We start from the raw sequence: 25,273 nt of genomic DNA, 5'->3' as shown, positions 1-25,273 counted from the left end.
CTTTTAGTTTGAGGAAGGCAATTGTCTAAACCAGTGGTGTTGGTCTCAAAGCATTGTGAATGCACTTAATGCTCCTTAAAATTGCACAATTTAAAATGGGAAAAGGCTAAACTTTATTCTTATTATCTTAAAACAAAAATAGAATATACTATAATAGAAAAGAAAAAAATCTGACTCCATAGAAGATCTGTCATTTTGGCTTTAACCCTGTGCCCTCTTTTCTAGGCTTAGTCTTACTAGATCTGCACCTTTTGTAAAACAATGTTGCCTTTAGCCTGAAATATACGAGAGCCTATTTTCAAGGCTCTGATCTTTAAGGATATTAACACTTTTGCACTTACATAAAGACAACAAGTTGCAGAATAGAAAATAACTTTTGTTTTGTTAGAGGTTTTACAGAGGCACTATGACCTGGTCTACTTAGACAGCTGCAGACGAAGATAATGGCAGACTAATATCTTGGAAAACCATCTTCCCCTAGTCAGACTTCAGGCTCCTTTTCTAGTAAATAGGGGAGAGCCTGTGGTTGGTTGTTGCAAACTTCTTGGTATAGGATTTCTTTGTTTTTGGAATCCTTTGCAGCTGTCCACGTGGGTCAGATCATGGTGTTCCTGTAAAACCTGCAACAAAACAAACTTTTTCTATTATGCAACTTGTTATCTTTATAGGAGTGCAAAAGTGTTACTATCCTTAAAGGTCAGAGTTTTGAGAATAGGCTCTCCTGTTTATTTCAGGCTAAAGGTAACATTGTATTACAAATGTTGCAGAGATAGCAAGACTAAGCCTAGAAAACACGGCAGAGGGTTAAAGGAAAATGAACAAATCCAATATGGAGTCAGATTTTTTCTTCTCTATTACAGTGACTTTGGTGAGAGCTAAGAGGATGATTCCTGGGTGGGTCCTCCACTGTCCCAGGCTGGAGTTCAGGCAGGATCCCTGCCAGATTCCCCATGACTTTGGACCTGATCTCCCGCAGAGAAAGTGACAAGTATTGGATTAAAATTACCTTTCAAATTCCCTTCAATTGCCTGGAAACTCTACCACAGCAGGGGATGTCTCATTGGCCAGTCAACTGCCAGTCTCCCTTGATGCAAGGGATCAGCGGCGCAGCGAGATCCATGGTGGCCTGGCCAGTGCACCTTCCTACTTTGCTCTAAAGCCTCAGATTCTTCACTTCGACGCTTTAAAAGCTCCCATCCCTCTTCCCTCTGTACTGGTGTGAATGAACAAGATCCCTGCACCGACCTGGGCTGAGCCCAGGCCACGCACACAGCCCCATGCACACAGCCCACCATCTGCTGTCTACCCCTGGGCTCAAGTGCACCCTCTGAACTCCCCCACCCAAAGGTCCGCGTTCCCAGTGTCTCCGCCCTAGGGGTCCAGATCACCATCAGGACCATCAACCACCCAAGACCCAAGGCCAGTGGCTGGCAGCCTGGGATCAACCTGTCCCATCGGGTCAGTTGAGGCACAGGGTGCGGAGATGAGTGTGCCAAGGCGGGAACTGGAACCGCCTTCAGCCCAGCCTGCCTCGCCCTGTAGCCTCAGACATTAATTATGAAGGTGCACACTAGGCTGCATCCCCCACTGGCGGCAGCAGTCATCATTACTGGAGCACGGATTCCCCCACCCCAACCACAGGGTGAGGGGTGAGGGAGTCAGCTCAGGGTAGGGGTGCACTCAGAGTGAAGTGGATCCCATGGTGAGGGGGTACAGGTTAAGGGGTGTGGGGCCCGCTAAGTGTGGAACTGACCTGGCTGAGAGGTGAGGGGGACAATTTCAGGATGTTGGGGGTCCCGTGCTGAGGCATGAGGGGTAAGCTTGTGGGTGTAGGGGCCATAGGTTAGGACCTAGCAGGATGGAGTGTCAGGGCAGGGACCTCGGTGTGAGGAGAAGGAGCCCTGTCTTAAAGGTCTGGTGGGAGAGTGGGCCGGGCCAGTGGTGGGAGGGCAGCAACAGGGAGGGGAAGGTGAGCAGGGGAAGTGGGGCTGCCGGGGTGTGGCCTGGCCCAAGGCAGTCGTGGTTCAAGTTCAGTGCCAGGACACAGTCGGTGGCGGGGTGAAGGCTCTGGGGATGGAGACCCGGCGGGACGAGCAGGAGGGGCCCCACTTGGCTCCTCCTGGCCCCAGTGGCCAGGGCCGGTAAAGCAGGAGACCCACCCGAGCAGTTTGCACTGCGGGCGGGAGGAGGAGGGGCGCGCACTCGCAGACGGACAAAGGCACGGATGCCGGAACCCGCCCAGAACGCGTGGAAGCTGGCGGCAGCCGGTTGTTCCTGGAAGAGGAACACGGCCTGGGGTCTGGGCCGCCGCTTGCCCGCGGCTCGGCTGCCGCTGCCGGGCAGTTAAGGGGGCGCTGGTGGGGGCGCGCTGCTCGGGAAGCCGGCGGATGACGCCTGGGCTGTGCGGCTTGGGAGGCGCACAGGGAGGGGTGCGGAGGTGAGGTCCTGGCCGCGCTTCCCTTTAGGACCCTGAGGCGGGTCCCAGTCGCCGCTGTGGTTCGTGGTAACCCCGCTAATACTAGTTCCTGAACCCCCCGTTTTTGCCGCCGCTTATACCCGTGTTTAGGAGAGCAGGTAGAGCTCCGGGAGGTGGGAGGGCGCCGGACGGCTCCAGAGCATCTCCGACTGGCCCTCAGACCATGGCCTGCTCCTGGGAGGCGGGTGCGGTGCGGTCGCGGGGCCTCGGATGGAATAGGGGCTGCTCCATGAGAGCCCCTGGATTTGCTCCCATCTTCCCCGCGGCCTGACCTTGGGGGCGGCGTCTAAATCCCCAGGTTCTTGTGACTCATGTTATACAGGTCAGGCTGCTCCTGGGAGGTGGGCGCAGTGGGATCAGTGTGCTGGGATGGCTGCAGCAGCAGCGGGAAATGGTTGCTACCCCTGCACTCTCACAAGGCAGCACCAATCACGCCATTGCAGCCGCCGCTGTTCCCAGACAGCACAGCACCCGCCTTCCAGGAGCAGGCTGACCTCTAAAATGAGTTCCACAAACCTGGGGCAGCAGAGGCCAAGCTCAGGCCATGCTCTGGGGAGTTTGAAGCAAATCCACAGGCACCCATGTGCAGACCCCATAGCCAGCCACTGCCTTCGACCACACCGCGCCCTCCTCCCGGGAGCAGGCTGACCTGAGGACCGTGCCAGGAGCAGCAGAGGCCGAGGCCTGGACAGGCTGTGGGGGAAATGGCGGCAAATCGACCAGCTTGCCAGGTCGCTGCGCATCTCCCTGCCGCTGCCCCAGGTTCGTGGATCACTTGTTTTCAAGTGAGTGGGTTCTTGAGAGGCAGGCGCAGTGCAGTCAGGAGGCGGGGGCTGCGGGGAGGGGTGCTGCCCCAGGGTGAGCAGGTGGACTTGCTCCCATCTCCCCCAGGCCCAGACCTGGGACGGCCTCTGCTGCCCCAGGCTTGCAGGACGCATGTCACTTCAGCCTGTCCCTGGAAGGAGGGCTTAGTGTACTCGGTGCAGCCTCAGTGGCTGACAAGGGCTTTAAAAGTGGGCTCTAGCCCAGCATAACTAACTCTGCTTTCTTCTCTTGCTTCCTCAGTTGGTGGCTGTATCAGCTTTTTCATTACACGTTATTGCTGGATAATGAACATAGGTTTCTGTGCTATACAGAAGAAACTTTATTTAAAATCTATTTTTATATATAGTGGCTAAAATTTGTAAATCTCCCAGATTTATCCCTTCACATCCCCTTTCCCTGGTAAACTTAAGATTGTTTACTAAGTCTGCAAGTCTGTTTCTGTTTTGTAGATGAGTTCACAGTGTCTTTTTCTCTCTTTTTTTAGATTGCACATATGAGTGGTATCATTTGGTATTTTTCTGTGTCTGGCTGCTTTCACTTTGACGACCTCTAGCTCCATTCATATTGCTGCAAATGGTTATATTTTGTCCTTTTCATGGTCGAGTAGTGTTCTAGTGTATAAATATACCACAACTTCTTTATCCAGTCATCTGTTGCTACATTTAGTTTGCCTCCATATCTCGGCTATTGTATACAGTGGTGCTATGAATTCTGGGGTGCAGGTATCTTTTCACATTGGAGTTCCTTCCAGTTATATACCCAGAAGTGGGATTGCGGGGTCATAGGGTAAGTCTACTTTTAGTTTTTTGAGGGATTTCCATGCTTTCCATAATGACTACACCAAACTGGATTCCCACCAGCAGTGTAAGAGGGTACCCTACCCTCTTCAGCCTCTCTAGCATTTATCATGGATGAAATTCTGAGTGATGGGTCATTCTGACTGGTGTGAGCTGATACCTCATTGTAGTTTTGGTTTGCATTTCTTGGTTTATTAGTGATGCTGAGCATTTTTTCAAGTGTCTATTGGCCATTTGTGTCTTCATTGGAGAAATGCTTGTTTAAGTCTTCTGCCTATTTTTGGATTGAGTTGTTTGTTTTTTTGTTATTAAGTTGTATGAGCTGTTTATATATTCTGAAAATTAAGCCTTTGTTACTCGTATCATTTGCAAATATTTTCTCCCATTCGTAGGTTGATGTTTTGTTTTACTTATGGTTGCCTTTGCTGTGAGGAAAATTATGAGTTTAATTACGTCCAATTTGTTTATTTTTTTCTCTTATTTCCATTGCCTGGGTAGATTGCCCTAGGAGAACGTTGCTAAGATTTATGTCAGATTATGTTTTGCCTATGTTTTCTTCTAGGAGATTTATCATGTCTTGTCCATCTGAATCTTAAGCCTGTACTCTACATCTGTGCTTCACTTTTGAATTTTGAGCTTCTTTGAGAACACCTACTCTTAGCTCATATGTCAGATTCAACATGTCTAAAGCTGATTTCATAATCTTTTTCTTGCAGCATCTGCACTTATTCAGTGGGATAATCATTCTTCCGGTCTTCAATATCCAAAGGCTTGGAATGGTCTTTGATTCATCTTTTTCTCACCACCCTCCACATTTTGTCAGCTTCTGGAACTGTATGTTTTTGGTTTCAAGTGTCTATTCTGATTGCTGATACTCTGATGAAGAGCTTTCATACCTGATATATGAATTTTACCTTCTGTTGAATTCTTGGATATTCTCTCCCCCCCTTTCAGTCAACCTACAGTTTTGACGCTCCAACATCTAGAGTCAAGTCAAAGACTTACCACAACCAGATCTCAGCCAGGTAGTCTCGACCCTCCAGCACTTTGGCCTTACCTTATGTGTTCCAATCATTATGTGACTTAGCATCCTAGGGTAACCTGTGCCTTATTAAAAACCAGGAGTCACCAGCCCTTTCCTATCCAGTACTCAGTTAATACAGCTTAGAATTGCCCTGAGAACTAGTTGAAGCCCCATCCCCTTCATAGAGTCTTCCCTATTTACTCCAAATACTTCTAACTCCTCTTTGTATTCCTGCAATAATTATGATCGGTAGCCTGTTATCTTGGCTTATAGTACTGACTTGGTACCATTCCCGGGTGGTTTCCAATGTGTCTCCTCACTTAGCTCGTAACTGAAGAAGACTCCCTTTTTCAGGTTTCTTTATACCCCACACCCTGCTTAGCATGGGGCAATAGCAGGCAACCAGGCAGTGCTTACCTACTTTATTTATTTCCAGGGGTGGTGGTGTGGCGTAAATCTAATAAGTATTAATTCAGTGTTGCAATTAAAAAAGAAAGCCAAGAAAATCCATAAAACTTTATCTCCATGTTCACTTTAGCGCTTTACCTCAACAGTTTTCTTAACTCTGTGTTTACATTCACATTGTGTTCAATGTTTGTACAGTTCCCTGAGGCAAGCAGGTGAGATGTCATTATGTTTGACTTTCACGTTACATTTCATATTGGATATATTTGTGCAATGACAAAACCTTCTGTTATAAGTAAACAGCCGGAAGCCCAGAGAGATTAAGAGCCTAACCCAGGGTCACCTGGTTAGTGTTTGGCACACGCCAGGACCACGGTTCATACCTTCCAGGTGATCCTCTTCCAGTGCCTTTTAATTCCAGTCCTGGGAAATGTAGCCCCATCAGCCAAATGGCCAAGTCACATTGCTGCACCTTTACCTGCCAGTGATGGCAGTGCTACAAAAAGTGGCAAAGGAAAGGTCAGAAAAAGGAGTGATAAAAGACATGGAAGTGCTGGAAATGGATCCTCAGCCGCCTCCTCCCTATATGATCGCCTCACATGTGTCCCACTCTGACAGTGCTGTTCATTGTTTATAACATAGTCTTTAAAGTCAGACTGATCTTTTATAGGACATGCTTTTATTCTGGTCCCTTTCCTGCTAGTAGTCACCGTCATGGGCAGAAAGGGCCTGACTCTGCTCTGTTTGTCACGTAGGTGGGAGGGAATGTGGGAGAGGGAGCGGGTTGAACTGAAGCCGAGCTTTTACAGCTCTGTTGTTCTCGGACCAGAGCAGTTTCACTCTTGTTTTCATCACCTCTCCACCTCCGAGTACCAGCCACCCACTCCTGCCTGCTTCCCCACATGCCACGTCCTGGAATAGGACAGGGTGGTGGGCAGTGCCCCCTCCGCCCTCTGCTCTGGGAGGTGCAGGAGTCTGCTTCAACTTTTGAGCTGTTTTGGTAATTGGGTTTTTCCTGCTTTTCTAAACTTCTCCTTTCAAGCTCTGAGAAATTGGAGATGTAACTTAACCATACATGGACTATACTAATATATTCAGTGGCATTAATGTGATGTTGTCTGTAAGGTGTTCCGTGACTGGATAGAATGATTTTATCTCACAGGATACTTCATATCCAATTCTAAAGGCCTACAGGCTGCAGGTGTAATTCAAGTTCTTACATGTCTGTAAGGCAGACATAAACATTATTTGGTAATATGACCATATGTTCATAGATTACAGTTAGTCTGCCGGCTCTGTATCTAATAAAAGTTTAAATTCCAAACGCTTGAAGAAAATTTGTGGAACATATATTTTTGCCTGTAACTAGTTACAAAAACTGATATCACAACTCTACCACAAGCAACAGTGTTTCCCAGTAGAGAAATCCCTCTAATTTTACAACCCCTAAGTAATGCGGTGGTTCTTTGGGTGAGATGAGGGATGCCAGAGTGTTTTGTTGGGACACTAGAGTGGCATGACAAGTATTCTGGGACTGGTTACACTTGAATCTCTACTTCCTATATCCTGGACTGATTACAGAGGCAACGTTAGTGCGGTAACCTGCTTCTGAATGCAAGTGTAGCTAGGAAGACAACAGAGAAAACAGAAGGGATATCAAGTAATGGAGGGACTTCAGAGCAGTACAAATGGTGACTTTGACACCACCAGCTGCTGACATGATCTTGGCAGGAATTTGTGAGAAGTGGTGGGTGTCATTGCAAGCAGGAGAGTCCTGCAGCTCTTGGGGTGAACAGGCAAAGGGGAGAGCAGATACGGTGACCACCCGGGGGCTATTTGTGCCCTGAATGTGAAAATGGTCCCCTGTTCAATTTTGCAGCCACAACTTCACATGACTCAGGGCATTATTTCCACCAGAAAGCCATAAAAACATAAACAACCTCTGTTTTCCAAAGTGTTTGTTCTCGATCTGAGATGATTGTCCTGTGGTGGGAGGTAAGAGGGTGATGGGGCGTATTACATCACCCCCTTTCACTAAAAGTCGACGTCTCTGATTTGCAGCCTACTCCTAGAGGTGCTGTCATTCTGTTACACCTAGGCCTCTAAGACGGGCATGCCTGAATCCTCACGTGAAGAGGGACGGTTTTGTGCAATTTTAAAAAATTGCTTGGGTCATGGAGTCCTATGTTCCCTCCATTGGAAATCACTGTTCCAGAGCAAATAGTAGGCATCTATAGAAACTATATTGTTTGTAAGATGTCTTCAGAAGTTTTGCAGTAGGTTTAAATATTTGCTTGGTGATGGCATCTTGATTGTTTGAAGGAGGCAACCCTCACTAGGGGCTTTGTGTGCTTCCTGGCTGGGAGTTCCTTTACTGGCAGCAGAGTGTTCATAGGCAGAGTTAGAAAGTTACCTGGTCTGAGAAGCCGAATTTGCCCGCAGCTGGGAATTGGCAGAAGAGTCAGTTATGGAAAGAAGGCTTTAGGATTATCCGGTAGCAGAGTTCTGGGATCCAAACCCTGGGAAACCTCAGCTTTTGTAGAGCATGTTCTGTAACAATAGGCTATTGGATAATTTTAACACTTGTTATGGGATGTAGAGTTGGGGAAAGACTTAAAAGTGCAAGAACCTTAAAAGAGAATCTCCGAATATTTTAAAGAAGACAGTTCTCAGAATGAGAGCTTTTCTGGAAAAGACTAGCTCTTCACTTCACAGGGGAAGCAGGGAGCAGGTGTAACTGCACTTACGGTAACTTCAAAGGTAAACCTTACCCTCCCACTTAGCTGTTTCCTGGTGGACGTTCATCTCCCACATCTGTAGTTTTAGACCTGATGTGTCATTTTCTGGTACTCCATTCTGCTTCTTAGTGAGAGACTGACCCAAAGTCACATAGCGAATGAAAAATTGCTCAAAGGACTTTATTGTTAAAAATGTAGACCTGTGGCAGGGTGCTGCATTTGCAAGTGACTTTCGGTAGAGAGAACACTGAAAAGAATGCAGTGTTATTTCTTGTTTTATTCCTTTAATCCTTTGAATAGAAGGTTTTCTTTGCAGAGTTTCTGGAGTACATCAGAACAAGCAGGAACCAAAAATAGCTTTAAGAAAGCACCAGTATAGATGTTGCTTATAGTATGGTATCTGTCTTAAAGTTAATTCTTTAAAGCAGGAAGTTGTAACTCTCAATTTCTTAAGCAAATATAAACATTCTTGACCCTTAATGACATTCTTTGTGGGGTGAAGCTGCTTTTTCTTCCATCCTGAGCATTGAAAGGCCTTCTATGATACTTCTGCCAGTCCTCAATATTTTATTTTCCCTCTGTTGTGAACTTGTTATTAAACTTGAAGCAGATATAAATATCATTAAATTGCTACATATGGAGATATTCAGTGTTACATAGTCAGAAAGTTTGTGTACATCTCACGTTTCTACATAATTCCCCCCTTTCCAACTGAGTTCCTGATGAAAGGATGGTGGGAAGTGGCATTATGCGGATATGTCTTACAATACACAGTGTTTCCCCTGTTCCCTCTACCAGATCTGGATGTTCTTTCGTGTTTCAGCTTCTAGACTTACTAGCTGTTTTTCTTAAACCAGGTATAACTCATCCCCTTGCTCACACACACATGTGTACACACACACACACACACACACATTCTGCCGTAGGGAGTAGCGTGCACCATCCCATTCTTCCACTCCAGCTCTGATCCCACCCCCTGGAGGCAGTGTCTTGCACGAATTCATTTGTAAGTTACTTTTTAAAACTCGAGTGGTCAGGAAATAGGACTGATGTCCACACCTAGTAGGCAGGCTCTCAAGGACAACTTCTATGGTTAATGCCAGGTTATCTTAATGTTTGAGTACCTGGGTTTCATGTCTTCCTCTACCGCCTGTGTGACCCATGATTCCCACATATCTGTCTCCCGCTAAACTTTTTCTCTCCAACTCTGGACTCTTACAATCTTCTGCTGATTTGACATCTTCACTTGGAAATCTGGTATCTTAAAACCTACATGTGTAAAAACTGATATCTTGGTCCTCCTACCCACCAAACTGGTTCTTTCTCAGCCTCCCCCATTCAGTTAGTGAAAACTTAATCCTTCCAGCTGCTTGGGTCAAAAAACTTGGAGTTATTCTGACTTTCACTGACATACCACATGAATTCTGTCAATAGATCTGGTTTAACACTGCCTTTAAAACATATCCAGAGCCCAGCCACTTCTCACCATGGCTCCTGCCTCCACTGCTGCTTCCCTGCCCTGAGCCACTATCCTCTCTTCCTGCAAAGCCCTTCTCAGTGGCTTCCCTCCTTTCATCTCTGACCCGTTTCGACTATTCTCACCTGGCAGTCAAGTGAGCCTTGAAAACCTAAGTTAGATTGTGTCGTCCTTCTGCAGTGCCTCCCCATTTCACTCCGGGTAAAAGCCACAGTCCTTACAACGTCCTCCAAGGCCGTACAGGATCTGCACTGACCCTTCTCCACAGCTCCAGCCGTGCCCCCATTCTGGAACATGCGAGGTGCGCGCTGGCCTTAGTGATGGTTATTCCGTCCACCTGGGACTTCTCACTTCCTAGTCCTAGTGTTAACCTCAGTCCTCAGTGTGGCCTGCTCTGGTATTTAATACAACATCACCCTCATCCCATACCCTCAACTCTCTTTACCTTGCCCTTTTATCTTTTTTCCATGGTTCCTCTTTCCTAACATGCCACCTCCTCTGCTTCTCTGTTGTGTGAATTGTCATCTCCTCCCCCCACCCCAGCTAGACTCCAACCAAGCTCCGTGAGGACAGGACTTTTGTTTTGTTTATTGATCTGTTCCAAGTGCCTAGACTAGTCCTGGGTACATAGTAGGAAGTCAAAAATTATTTGCTGAATTAATTAAAAGACTATTTTAAAAATGAATCATCCTTTCAGGAACGGGTGAGGAAAGGAAGCTGCATGAAGGAAAATGGTGCAGTAAATAATGATATATGCCTCTTGTTCTTTGTGTGATATATATATGTGTGTTTTAGTCTTAATTTGGTATCCCAGTTTCTTAATTTAATAGCTATATGAAGGTGTAATTTACAGTCCATAAAATTCACAAATTATAATTGTACAAGTCAGCCATTTTAGCAATTTCTAGAGTTGTGCAACTGTATCCTCAAAAAGTCCCCTTGTGTCTGTCCATATGCAGTTTGCCCTCCCCTCAGTGGCATCCTGATTTTATTTGTTTTAGTTTTTTGGCAATCACATCTCAAAAGAATAATTTACACTGCAGTACTAATATAGCTTTGCACTTTTAGAAATTACACTTAAATATGAAATCAACGATCATTGCTGAATGTAGGTAGCAGTATCCGACATTGGTGAAAAGAATGGACTTGAGTGTCAGACTGGCTGCAGTCTTACCCAGCTCCACCATTTACCAAATTACCCAAATTATTTTCTGCCTCAAGCTCTTTATCTGTTATATGGAGGTAATAATAGCAGCTTACAGTTTTGTGAGGATTAAAAAACTGGGAAACAAAATTTAGTACAGTGGCCAGCTTATGTTATTACCTAAAAAATAGCCTTGCATTTAGAGAGCAAAATTCAAATCAGTTTGTAAAGTATGTCCAAAATATGATCCAGTTCCTGCCTGGTTTGTAAACACATCTGCCTAGTGCAGAATGTAAAAGCAGGCTAATTTCCAACAGAAAAGATCATTTCTCAGCATTTTTTCAAAGGTAGTTGCAAAATCGTTTTTACTAAATCTTCTGTGCACATCTGTGACAGAGCTTTGACACCAGGGAGGTAATTATCTACTTTTTTGTTAAAATCATACTGACCATCAGAAAGTGTTCTGAATTATATTTTAGCATTTATGTTGGGAAATACTGTGAGACTTTTTCTAAATTAATGGAGGGGCATTCATTGTAGCTCTTGTAGCCTGATAAGCCTGCACTAAATTATGTTTTTTAAACTTTTTATTAAAGTAATTAATTTTTTACAGGGGGTGGTAATTAGGTTTTTATTTATTTTATTTTTAGAAGAAGTACTGGGTATTGTACCCAGGCCCCTGTGCATGTTTAGAATATCATCTTTCACTTGAGCTATACCCTCCCCCCTAAATTATCTTCAATAGGTATTTTTCTCTGTTTTGTTATTTTCTTTTATGTAGAGATGCACAAAGCAGGGTCATCAGAAGCCTCTCAATTCCAAAGATTAAAATAGTGAAAAACATTGCGCAGTGACAGTGAATCCTTGGCATATTTAGAAAGATTGTAAAGTCCTGAATGAATTAAGAAGGTATTGTTACATTAACATACATGTAACCATGGCTCTCTTACCTTTATTTTTCACTTTATAATGAAGATACTCCCCACCCATCAAGGTTGATTTGTTTGATATAGGGAATATCTAAAACCTTTTCTGCAAGATTTTTAAATAAGTAAGAGCAGGTAATTTATCAGAAGTGTGAATGGTGTAATCTGCTCTGTCAAGTATGGTAGCCACCAGCCACATGTGGCTATTGTGATTTGAGATGTTTTATAAGTGGAAAATACGTAATAGATTTTCAAGACTTTGTACAACAAAAATAATGTAAAATATTTATTTATAAGTTTTAAAAGTGTTGATCACACTTTTGAAATTATAGTATATTGGATATTTTCGGATAAAATAATTATTACTGGAATTAATTTCACTTGTTCTTTTTATTTTCTAAATGGGATTACTGGAAAATTGTGACTTGCTCTATGTTTCTATTGGCAGTACTGGCTTCTAAATTATTGCAAATAATAAGAAAAGAAAACGTTGATTAAAACTTTTGTAATTGAGTAGTTGATTTACATCATAGTAGTTTCAGGTGTACAACACAGAGGCTCAAAAGTTTTATAGATTGTATTCCATTTAAAGTCACCATAAAATAATGGCTATATTTCCCTGTGCTGTATGATACAGCCCTATAACCTATCCATTTTATATGTAGTACTTTTTACCTCTCAATCCCCTATCCCCTTCCTGCCTCCCCTCTCCTCCTTCTCCCCATCCATTGGTAACCACCAGTCTGATCTGTGTACCTGTGAGTCTATTTCTGTTTCTTATAGTCATTAATTTGTTTTATTTTTAAGATATACATATAAGTTAATACATAGAATATTTGTTTTTCTTTCTCTGACTTATTTTACTTAGCATAATACACTGTAGGTCCATCCATGTTATTGCAAATGGCATTAATTTATCTTTTATGGCTGAGCAGCATTCCATTGTGTGTGTGTGTGTGTGTGTGCGTGTGTATATTTGTGTGTGTATATATATGTATATATGTATATATATATATGTATATATGTATTTATACCACACCTTCTTTATCCAGTCATCTGTCAGTGAACATTTGGGTTGTTTCAGTGTCTTGGCTATTGTAAATAGTGCTGCTGTGAACATTGGGGTGCATGTGTCTTTCTGAATTATATTTTTTTCCAGACATATACCCATGAATGGGATAGCTGTATCACACGGAAAACTATTTTTAGTTTTTTAAGGAACCTCTATACTGTCCTCCATAGTGGCTGCACCAATGTACATTCCCACCAACCGAGTAGGAGGGTTCCTTTTTCTCTTAAAAGGTCAAAAATTTTCTGCATTTATATATTTACAGTTTAGGACACAATTTGACAAAAGCCAGATAGACTTTAATAGCAGTTAATACAGTATATTTTTTAACTGGCCATGCATTATGGACAGATATGTTATTGATGAGTTGGTTGTCTATTTTTATAGATGCAGAAGTTTTTATAGCTTCACAGATATTTCAGTGTTGCAGAGAGAAAAATTTCTTTGCCTTTTGCTGAACTTGTCCGGGTGGCTTTATCGAATTTGGTCCAGGCCTCCAGAGGTGAATACACATCCAAACCTGAACCATTTGAATGTCTGCAAGAATTTAAGAGTCTAGAATGTCAGATCTGGACTACAACTCTGGTAAATGACATCAGTGAGTGGACTCAAGAAAACTCCATTTGAGTGCAAAACATTTCATAAGCCAAAAAAGGCCTTGAAATTGTGGCAAAGCCAGAGACTTTTGTGTGCCACATATGGCCACAAACCCATGGGGACAACCACAGGCCTTCTGGAGTGCCAAGGGAATTCCATGTGAGGAGTCCAGCACTCACGGGAATCCAACAAGTCCCTGCCAGCCAGAGCAACTTCATTGCTACTGTGCTGTTTTGAGCAAATGTCTTTTCATCAGGTTCAAATTGGTTTGTTGCTATTTTTTTTGCATAAAAAAAATCAAACAACTTCTTGTTCCCTTGGTGAAAGTAAAAGCCTAACATTTTCTGATTTCTTTTGACAGAGAAAACATGAGCCTTTGAATCTGATCTCATCTGTGATGGTCTGCAGCTGGAAGCAACCAGATCAGTGTCAGTCCCTTTGCAGCCACTGGCTGGGAGCCTGCATGTTACCTGGAATGATATTTGAAACATGTCACACTAGCCGTGCCTTCTCTGTGGGCTGGGAGGCGAGTCAGTCAGAATCTGCATTATGGAACGTATGTTTCAGATCCAAAGCTAGGAGATCCTTTTTAATAGCCAGAGAATTCACTCATAAATATATCGATTAATGTATTTATGCAAGAACATTTTTAAAGATTTTTTATTATAAAAATTTACCCCCGAATATTGAGAATGAAAGAACAGTGGAATTAAGAACATCTGTACCTTAATTATACATAAAGAATCTTAAAATCCTTCTAAACATTTTTTTGTTCAAATGGAGATATTTTTCCCTTCCAAAAAGGAAAATTACTATTTCACTTTTTTTGCATTTTCCTTTTATTATATATTCCATATAAATAAATATAATTCTTTTAAATCCCTTTTAATGGCAGTATAACACTATATTGAACAGATATGTAAATAGTCCTAGGTTTCACCAATTTAAAAAATTGCCATTACAATACCACTGCAAAGAATATTTTGGTGTTTCTATTTTTAGTTACTAATTTGGAGTAAAAACTAACAAGTTTGCATTTCTTCATCTAAAAGATTGATTATTTTATGAATGAACTGTAAGGATTTTAAATAACTTTTCAGTAATTTCTACAAAGAAATTATCTTTAAGGCAAAAATGTATGATGGTTTGTAAATCTATTTTTATTATAACTTCACTTTTACCAGTGTCATATGTGTGTGTGTTTGCCCAAGTGCTTTAACTACCAGCAACATAAGAAAAATCTGAATACTAAAATGTGAAAATAGTTTCCTGGTTTGTGTTTTCATTCTCCCAATATAGGTTTTGGATGACAAGTTTGTATTTGAAAAGCACACACCCTGTTGGAGGTGCTCTGTACATACACTGAGATACTGCACATAAAATTGCCCCTGAAGCCCAATTATCTGAAAACCCGGTCCTCACCCTTTGATAATTTCAGCTGTTTTATGAAAGTCCTCCAAGTGGATGAAAGTATCATCAAGCCGGAGCAAGAGTTTTTCATTGCCCTATTTGAGAAGAGCTGCGTGAATGACTTTTATATTCAGGATAGAGATACATTCTTCAATCCAGCCACCAGAAGCTGCATTGTAAGTCTAAACCGAGTTTAGCTGCTGTCTTGGGGGTGATTTAGAACCTGCTGTTGAATTATCAGTGATTTGGTTTGGGTGGTTTGGTTTGGTTTTTAAAAGATACCCATAAAAAGGATAAAAGAGAAAGAAAAGAAATATGCCTACAGATTCCTGTTAGGATAGTAAACAGTGACTGGTTAGTTACCCTGTATAAACCACACACTCTCTTAGAATCTTTTTAGGTTTACTTCATCCTTTCTCAGATCAAGTATCAAGTAAGGTACAGTGTTAAAATATTTCGGGATTAACAGGCTTGTGAGCTTCGGGATCTTCAAGGCAGCTTTCCCTCCCCATGGTGTAATCAAATGGCAGAAATGAAATAAAGCACCTCATGTGTCCTCTGGTGTTAACAGGAAAAGGCTAATCTTCTTGACCTTGTTTCTTCCTGGGTAAAATGAAGATAATATGTCAGGAGGCGACAAGCTCATTTAAGGCAGGAACCAAGTTGTCTTGTTCACTGCGGAATCACAGGCACCGGGAAGGCTGAGTTTAACGAGTGAATGAATGAACTGTAGTTCCCCCAGAGTTACAATGTGGGACAGTGACGATTAGCAGCTAAGAGCATAGACTCTAGAGGGGAGGGTACAGGTCAAGTGATGGGGCGCATGCTTAGCAAGTATAAGGTCCTGGGTTCAGCCCCCATCTCGTCCTCTAAAATAGACAAATAACCCTAATTACCTCCCCACCCCCCACCAGAATTACATTATTATCTCCCCACCACCAAAAAAAAAAAAAAAAAAAAGAGAAGAGGCCAAGAGCGTAGACTCAGGCTGGAACACCTGTGCTGGTTTCTCACTGTCGGTCTTGTAAAAGTCATTTAGCCTCTGTGTTTATCAAGTTCCTCCTCAATAAAATGGGGATAACAATAGTGCCCACCTCGTAGAGTTGCTGTGGGGATTAATGAATCTGTGTCAGTGTTAGAACTGCCCTGGCTAATAGTAAGTACTATGCATCTGTCAGCTCTTTTCATAATTACTGACAGATGTTATTATCAACCAAAGGAGTATTAGTTCTTTGTAAGGGAAATACATGTTAGACCATTTCATTTATCATTTTCTGTAATTCAGGCATTCTCCCTCTGAAATACCATTTTCTGTCTGTGCACTAGGAAGCCACAGGGCTTTCCAAATTTCATCTGTCTGGGTTCTTGTCATGATGGCAATACTGCAGAGTGTTGACATTTTTTAAGGACTTCGTCTGAGATGACAGCAACCTCTCAAATTTGGGAGAGCTTCTCTAACTGACAACATCTCGCTTGAAATGAGGTGTTTAAAATATAACAGCTTCAGACGCTTAAAGATGCCATAAATGCAAGGATGTTATATCTAAGCTCTTTAAATAAATCCTGTCATTGAAATAAAGGAAATACTATATTATAGCACTCTATGACTTTGTTATATTTGCTATCCATTTATCTGACTCTCTAAGACCAAAGAAAGCAAAGACTGAGATTGATCATTACTACTGTGTGGTACACGTATTTGTGGATGGAGACAATAATGAAATGCACTGTTTAAGATATTAAAATGAACACTAAACAGCTGCTTGATGCACATGCATGAACAGAAGAGGGAGCTAGGTGCAGGGAGCAGACACTGAGCTTCCTGGATCAGAGACCCAGCATAGCAGTCCAGCTCAGCAGTCCACATGTTTTATATTTATGTCCCAGCAAAATTAACAGTGAGAGACTGAAATGAACTTTGGGGAAGCTTGCAAACAGCTGTCATGATTACTAATGTGGGACATCAGGATTCTACAGTGTTTAGTTGGCATCTGCACACAACCAGTACTTTTCCACTAAAGTCTATTGTAATTGCTGGTCCCACATCCAGGCTGAGGAATCATCTCATGTGGTGTTTGGGAGGGAGTTAAGTAGAGTCAGGACTCATGTTAAGGCTGGGTGGGTAATAATCTGGTTCTAGTACAGGAGAATGGAAAGTAGGTCAGGTGGGAAGGAGAATTACTGGATTTAAATGATGGTTCTTAAGTAAGCTAAATGTATAACATCATGTGAAGTTTCTTGGTTGTTTATATTCCATGTGCTGTCACTGAATAACTACTGAATTGTGGGGACAAAAAAACCTGGGTTTTAGAATTGACACTGTCCCTAACCTGCCAGAGTCCAGGTTCCTCTGGTTGTCCAAGGAGGGGGCTGGACCGTCAGGTGTCCCTCCACTGCATCAGTTTGGGCCCTTGGGTGGCCTAGTTTTTTTGCTGTGGAAGACTGGCCCGATTGTAGGACATTAAGCATCTGCAAAGCTCTCCCCAGGTACCCACGGTGGCCCCAGGACTGTAACATCCAAGCGTTCCTTTCCACCCATATTTGAAAATGAACCTCAATGTGTTAGTATTAATTCTGGGTGAGAATTATGAAAAATTATATGGTACCTCCATACATTCTGGCAAGTAAAGGCCCCTTATTTACAAATGACCACAAAGTGATAGCACCACATATTATCAACAGAACATGGGATCACGTGGTGACAGTGACGCTCACCTGTTTGCTTCTGCTTCCCAGTGCAACTTCAGCCTCCGTCAGAGGACCTCAGCTGCCCCCGCGAACAGGGCGTTCTGTACAGGGAATGGGCTCCTCCTCGAAGCATAGACAAGAATCAGCCATTAGATCTCATCAGGTGAGCTGTTGTGGAGAGCACTCCAGTGGGAAGGGCTCAGGGTTGCCCTCACGGCATCTGATGGTGACAGTCCTCCAAGAGTGTTACCAACCAGGAAGCTCACAGGAGCTCTGAGCTTTGTTGCCCCAAGTTTTTACTGGAGGCTTTATTACAAAGACATGGTTTATTGGGTCACTACCGACATGGCGAACCCAAACCCTAACTGTAAGTCAAACCTTTCCTTAGCCCTAACTGCTGAGCCCCTTCCTCTCCTGGTGGTCACTCATTTGTCACAAAGCTCAAAGCCCCACGCCTCTAATCACATGGTTGGTGTCTCTGGCTGGCCAGTCCCCATCCTGAGTCATCTCATGAACACAAGCCATCCAAAGTTCCACCATGAATAGCAAAGTCACTCCTATCTTGGGAAATGTCCTACCAAATTCTTCATTAAACAGGAGTAAATGTTAGATTTCACTTAAATTATAAAATAAGAGAGAAATTCTCACTGCTTTGCTGTATCTGCTGTTCGACACCGGTTCACTACACCACGTGACTATAATGTCGCATTCAGCATGTGTCTTCTCAGAGCACCAGCGCCGCCGGCTGCTCCCCGGGAGTTTATGCTGTTTGGGCAAGGCTGCTGGGGGGAGGGAGGCCAAGGACAACCGAGCAAACAAAAATCATCGGGTGAATAAGAAACAATGTCAGATTGAAAAGAAGGAAATAACACAGTGTTGTGATGGGAGACTTGGGGGGAAATGAATCAATAAAGCTATCTCTGAGTAGGTTACATGTGAGCTGAAATGGAGATAAGGAGGCTGAACTTTGAGGATCTGTGAAAAGTCACCCCAGGAATTGAGGCAGCTTGTCCATTGGCCCCGAGGCACAAATGTGCTCAGCAGGTTTTAAGTGATACTGGAGCCAGCGCTGGTGAGAGGGATGAGACGCGAGATTTAGAAGGGCATCAGGAGCATGGAAAGGAGTGTAGACTCTAAGTGCAGTGAGAAGCAGTCATGACAGTTTAAGCACTATGGTAATTTTCTGTCACTCACATTTTGCAAAGATAATGTGGAGAATGAATGGCAGGGACCCAGGAAGCAGTGAGGCCGGGTCGGAGGCTCTTGGAGTGGGCCAGATGAGAGATGGTGGGAGCCAGGGAGGAATGCGTTTGTGGAGTGGAGCTGACAGGATGCAGTTATGGGCTGGCTGTGGATGGTGAGGAGAAGAGGAGGGTCAAGGTAGCCCCAGGTCGGCCTGGAGCCAGATGCGTGTTCTTTCTCATCACAGTGCCTCATGCAGGTGCCCACCTACTTGGGCAAACATCTTAACCTTCAAAGTGAGGGTTTTAAAACACAGAGGTCTTTTTGTTTGTTTCACATTTTATGGAAAATTTCAAACATGTACAGAAGTAGAGAGAAGACCACAGCCAGCCTGCCGGTATCAGTCAACCAGCTCCAGAATTATATACTCAGAATCACTGCTGTTGCATCTTTCATCTCCACCTGCTCCCCTCCCTCACTACGGGATCATTTTGAAGACAATCCTACATAGCTTAACCTTTCATTAGTGAAATGACATGGTCTCTTTCAAATACAATTGGAATATTCCTTTTTTTTTTAGGGTTACAAAATAATTCCCTGATTGTCACAAAAATACACTTTTAAGTAGTTTTGGGGTTGAAATCAGGATCCAGACTTGGTTCAGACATTGCATCTAGCATATCTCTCAAGTGGGTTCTAATCTATAATTTTCCAGTTTCTCATTTTCCTTGAAATTCCTGAGGGGTTTCTCTATTTCCTGTTTGGCTTAATTCTTTCTCCCCTTTGGTGTTAGACTTGTTTCTCCATCCTATGTATTTGCTTTAGCTAAGTGATTTAATCCTCCCCTAAAAGCTTGATCTGATTGAGGTTCAACTTTGTGCAGGAATACTTGTTATGTGAAGTTTTGTACTCCTGTCATAAGGTACATAATGTCCAGTTGGCTCTCTTTTTTTGATGACCGCAGCCAATAATGATTGTCACCCAGGATCATTATTTCATAAGGGATTTTATTTCATGTGGTCGTACTCTAATTTCCTACGTCAATTATCAGCAGGATCACAGTCATGAAGAGGCACTTTCTCATTAACCCGGGTTATCGTGTAGAACATAGTTTTAAAAGAGGATGTTTGTACATATGTAAATATTCAAAGCTGATACATTTTTCTTTTATTTTTAATTTTTTTTTCTAATGGAGGTAGTCAAGAATGAATCTAGGACCTTATGCATGCTGGGCACACACTGTGCCACTGACTGTACCCCATCCCCCTTGAGATTCATATTTATATGATATTTTCCTTATGTTATTTTTGTTTTATGTTATACAGTTTTTGATGGCAGGGCTATGGCTCTTTAATCATTCCTTGTGGGTTTTGGGGTTTGTGTGTGTGTTTGTGTTTGTAAAGAATACATTTTCCCCACTATTTTAAGTATGTTTTGCTAAGGAAAATATGTTGATCTGTTCCCTGCTCCTGGTCCATGTGTTCCCATTGTTGCTTCCCACTAGTGGCCCCTTGAGCTCTGTGACAAGAGTAGCATGTCATTAATCCAGGTTGAAGGAGATCTGAAGAGATTTATTCAAGGAGATGAAATTTGTAGACAATGTATTGGAAAGTATTGAGAAAGTTATTCATTCGGAGAAGGTCTGGGGTTGAATTTTTAAGTGCACAGAAATCTAAGCTATGAACCACCAGGACTCCAGGAAAAACAAAGTAGGGAAGGAAAATGTAAGTCTAGCAGACAACTTGCTACAGCTGTGAACAGTCTGTACAGAGTCCTAATAATGTAAAGCAAGGATACTGAGTTGATCAAAATTATAATGTGATTATATCAAAAGGTTGGAAGAATGAAGGTTTGGATGTGTATATGAGATGGGGTTTGAAACAGAGCTTAATCCTCATTTTCCATAATAGATAGTTAAATAGGTGACACATAAAGCTGAAAAAGTCAGTAGGCTGCGTTACAAGGATATTAGTCAGTGATAGGGAGTAATTATTCCAGGAGTCAGCAGTAGGAGCTGAACGTGGTTGCTTCTGGCCAGGAAATGGGGCGTTTGTTGGGAACTGCTCCTTTTTACAATCGATGTTCGAGAACTGTTTGACTCTTTAATGAATGTACGGTATAACTTTGATAAAAAGAAATCAAAGATGAATTTTGAAAAATTCATGTTAAGAATTGGGGTGTTTTTGACAGAGAGAGATAACAATCAGACAAACTACATTTGAAGGGATCCTCATTATTCCTAGCCTTTCAGCAAGGACTAGGAGGCAGACATCTGTTTAAGGTTCAAAAATTCTGTCTGACCTTCTTACCGACATGTAACCTTTGTAAATAATGAACTCCCCGTCACTGTAAATATCCAGGCAGGGGCTGCCTGACCAGCTCTCTAACTAGCAGGGTGTGTTTACCACTGGCCAGTTGGAGCAGGAAACTTCTAACATTCTTTCAGTTTTGAATGTGGCATTGTTTGGATGGACAGTTGATAAGAATGTATTACAAAAAGCTTAACAAGAAAGAGTCCAAGACATCTCAAATCCATTGCCAGGTTTTTCTCTGCCAGACACCATCCTGAGCCTGCCATCTGTGAGCCAGGCCACAAAGCCCAGTCACATGAGAATGAACACACTTTGTCCCTCCTATCTGATTTGGCATCGGGCTCAGCCCTGTTCCCCATGGTCTCTGAACCATGGTCTCTGACTATGGAGCTGGTCTCACAGCAGCCTTGTGAGTGCTGGTCCAGCCGAAGGGGGTTCCTGCGTGAAGTTTCCCAGGACTGCAGGCTGTTCTCAGAGCTGAGTCCCCACTAAGCTAAGCCCACCGAGCTCATCTCAGCTCCAGACTGAGCTAGAAGCCTCAGAGTGAACTCAGAGCTGAGGAAATCCACAGGTTTTACCCAGCACTGCCGAGTCAGCAGTGAGCCAGTTGAGGGAAGTATCAGCAACAGCAAGACACAACTGAGCTAACACTCATTGTTCCGCCTCATCCCTAAACCCTCTGTGTCTGCCTGTCTGTGTCTGTCTCCCTTTCAGCACCAGCCTGGCACCGCTTAATGCCCTGCCTCCTTTCTTCTAATCTTGCCTCCCTGGCCTGTTCCATCTACTCCAGATTAACTGAGAAACATTGAAGAGTTTTTAAAACCTAGGGACAACAGACGTGCTAGATACAAACAATACAGGGCATTGCCTTTCTCAGTCACTTCCCTCCTGCCCTCTCCCATTCCCACAATGAATGTTATAAATATTTTGTCAGAGAGACATTGCACTCCCAGTTTTTATCATTATCAGCCATTTCCTTATTATGTGTGATTTATGATGCATTTGCTCCTAGGAAGTTCCCGAGATAAGGCAGGAGCAGATGACTGAGCCAGTTGTTGATGTCCACTTGTGTCAAGCCTGTTAAGAATGATCTTTGGGGGGATTTGTTGAATGTGCCAGACTGTCCAGTGGGTGGTGATGATCCCCTACATCTGCTCCGGAGTCGAGCTCATCCCCTCCTTTGCTCTGTTCTCATTTATCTCTCTTCAGCAGGTGAACCAGTCATCTGTACTTCTATGATACGCAACATACTTCTTATTTCACGGTACAATATAGGGGCTGCTATGAAAACGCATATGTTTTAAGTGTGAATTGAGTCAGAGGTTTAAACTTAAAGCCCCCTTTATTTAGAATCAGAAATTAATATGATGGAGGGAGGGTGTAGCTCAGTGGTAGAGTGCATGTCTAGCATGCATGAGGTCCTGGGTTCAATCCCCAATGATTCCATTTAAAAAACAAATAAATAAACCTAATTATGACCCCAAAAAACAAAGAAAAAATAAATTAACATGAGGATGAAGCTACAGTGATTGTGTGTCTTCTGAATCTACCTTCTGTCTTTCTGCAGGAAATTCTATGGAGAGACGGTTGGAATCTACTTTGCTTGGCTGGGCTATTACACTCAGACGCTCCTCCTGGCAGCAGTCGTGGGGGTGACTTGCTTTCTGTATGGATATTTTAATCAAAATTACTGTACCTGGAGGTAACTTCTCTTTATTCCTTGTTACCATGCTTAACTTAGAATGGCATTCTCCAGGAACATCCATGTTGCTGCAAATGGCCCTATATTGTCCGTATTTATGGCCGAGTAGTATTCCATTGTATTAATATACCTCTGCCTTAATCAGTCATCCGTTTATGCACATTTAGGCTGTCTCCATATCTTGGCTATTGTAAATAGTGCTGCTATGAATATTGGGGTGCAGGTGTCATCCTGAAGTAGGGTTCCTTCAGGATATGTGCCCAGGAGCTGGATTCCTGGGTCACATGGCAAGTCTTTTCCTAGTCTTTTCAGGAAACTCAATATTGTTTTCCACAGTGGCTGAACCAAATTGCATTCCCACCAGAAGTGTAGGAGGTTCCACTTTCTCCACAGCCTCCGCAGCATCTGTCATTTGTGGATTTTTGAATGATGGCCATTCTGACTGGTTTGAGTTGATACCTCATTGTAGTTTTGATTTGCATTTCTCTGATAATTAGTGATATTGAGCATTTTTTCTTGTGCCCATTGATCATTTGTATGTCTTCCTTGGAGAATTGCTTTTTTAGGTCTTCTGCCCATTTTTGGATTAGGTTATTTGGTTGTTTCTTATTAAGTCATTTGAGCTGCTTAAATATTCTGGAGATCAAGCCTTCATCAGTTTCATTTGCAAAAATGTTCTCCCATTCTGTAGATTGTCTTTTTGTTTTACTTATGGTGTCCTTTGCTGTGCAGAAGCCTGTAAGTTCATTTGGTCCCGTTTGTTTATTCTTGCTTTTATTTCTATTGCTTGTGTAGACTGCCCTAGGGGAACATTTCTGAGATGTATGTCAGATATTTTGCCTGTATTTTCTTCTAGGAGTTTTATTGTATCTTGTTTTATGTGTAACTTGCTGAAGAGACTGTCTTTATTCCATTGTATATTCTTGCCTCCTTTGTCTAAGACTGGTTGACCAAAAGTTTGTGGGTTTATTTCTGGGCTCTCTATTCTGTTCCGTTGGTCTATATGTCTGTTTTTGTACCAATACCATGCTGTCTTGATGACTGTACCTCTATAGTATTGTCTGAAGTCTGGGAAAGTTATTCCTCCAGCGTCTTTCTTTTTTCTTCAGTAATGCCCTGGAAATTCTATGCCTTTGATGGTTCCATATAAATTTTATTGTGATTTGTTCTAGTTCTATGAAATATGTCAGGGGCAATTTGATAGGGATTGCATTAAATCTCTAGATTGCCTTGGGCAGTGTGACCATTTTAACAATATTGATTCTTACAATCCAAGAGCATGGGATACCTTTCTATTTCTTAAAATCTTCTTTAATTTCCTTCACCAATGGTTTATAGTTTTCTGTGTATAATTCTCTCACCTTCTTGGTTAGATTTATTCCCAGATATTTTATTACTTTGGGTGCTATTTTAAAGGGGATTGTTTCATTACTTTCTTTTTCTGTTGATTCATCATTAGTGTAAAGAAATGCAACTGATTTTTGAACATTAATCTTGTAACCTGCAACTTTGCTAAATTCTTCGATCAGCTTTAGAAGGTTTGTGTGGACCTTTTAGGGTTTTCTATATTAAGTATCGTGTCATCTGCATATAATGACACTTTTACCCCTTCTTTTCCAATTTAGACCCCTTTTACTTCTCTTACTTGCCTGATTGTTGTGGACAGGATTTCCAAGACTATGTTGAATAGGAGTGGTGATAGTGGGCATCCTTGTCTTGTCCCAGATTTTAGTGGGAATCTTTGGGTTTTTCACTGTTGAGTGCTATGCTGGCTGTAGGTTTGCCATATATAGCTTTTATGATGTTGAGTTATGTTCCCTCAATATCCACATTGGTGAGATTTTTATCATAAATGGGTGTTGAATTTTATCAAAAGCTTTTCTGCATCTTTTGAGATGATCATGTGGTTTTTGTCCTTTTTCTTGTTGATGTGAAGTATTACATTGATTGATTTGCATATGTTGAACCACACTTATGTCCCTGAGATGAACCCCATTTGAGCATGATATATAATCTTTTTTATGTGCTGTTGGATTCTATTTGCTAGTATTTTGGTAAGGACTTTTTGCATCTGTGTTCATCAGTGATATTGGTCTGTAATTCCCTTTTTTGGTGGTGTCTTTGCCTGGTTTGGATATCAGGGTGATTGTGGCTTCATAGAATGAGTTTGGGAATATTCCTGCTTTTCAATCTTCTGGAAGAGTTTGAGAAGGACTTGTATGAGTTCTTCTTTGTATGTGTGGTCGAATTCCCTGGTGAAGCTGTCCAATCCCGGACTTTTATTCCTAGGGAGGTTTTTTTTTTTATTGTTAATTCAATTTCAATCCTAGTGATTGGTTTGTTCAAGTGTCAGTTTCTTCTTGATTCAGTCTTGGTGGACTGTATGTTTGCAGAAACTTGTCCATCTCCTCTAGGTTATCCATTTTTTTTCCATGTAGTTTTCCATGATATCCTCATATGATATTCTGTATTTCTATGTTATTTGTTGTAATTTCTCCATA

At 42.4% G+C, this 25,273-nt stretch overlaps 1 protein-coding gene across 1 annotated transcript in view; it reads left to right on the top strand.

The window, feature by feature from the left end:
- The first annotated feature begins 3,087 nt into the window (after positions 1-3,087).
- The window catches only part of LOC140690625 (anoctamin-6-like), a 58,447-nt gene continuing 36,261 nt past the window's right edge, over positions 3,088-25,273 (top strand). The window contains exons 1-4 of the mRNA XM_072952506.1: positions 3,088-3,238; positions 14,917-15,064; positions 17,625-17,739; positions 22,638-22,772. Of these exons, the coding sequence (XP_072808607.1) occupies positions 14,924-15,064; positions 17,625-17,711 (228 nt within the window). The 5' untranslated portion in view covers positions 3,088-3,238; positions 14,917-14,923 and the 3' untranslated portion in view covers positions 17,712-17,739; positions 22,638-22,772. The remainder of the gene's footprint in view (positions 3,239-14,916; positions 15,065-17,624; positions 17,740-22,637; positions 22,773-25,273) is intronic.

This window comes from Vicugna pacos, chromosome 3, assembly GCF_048564905.1.
Source record: "Vicugna pacos chromosome 3, VicPac4, whole genome shotgun sequence".
Taxonomy (NCBI): Eukaryota; Metazoa; Chordata; class Mammalia; order Artiodactyla; family Camelidae; genus Vicugna; species Vicugna pacos.
The sequence above is the reverse complement of the archived record's forward strand: the minus strand, read 5'-3'. Positions and strand labels throughout refer to the sequence as shown.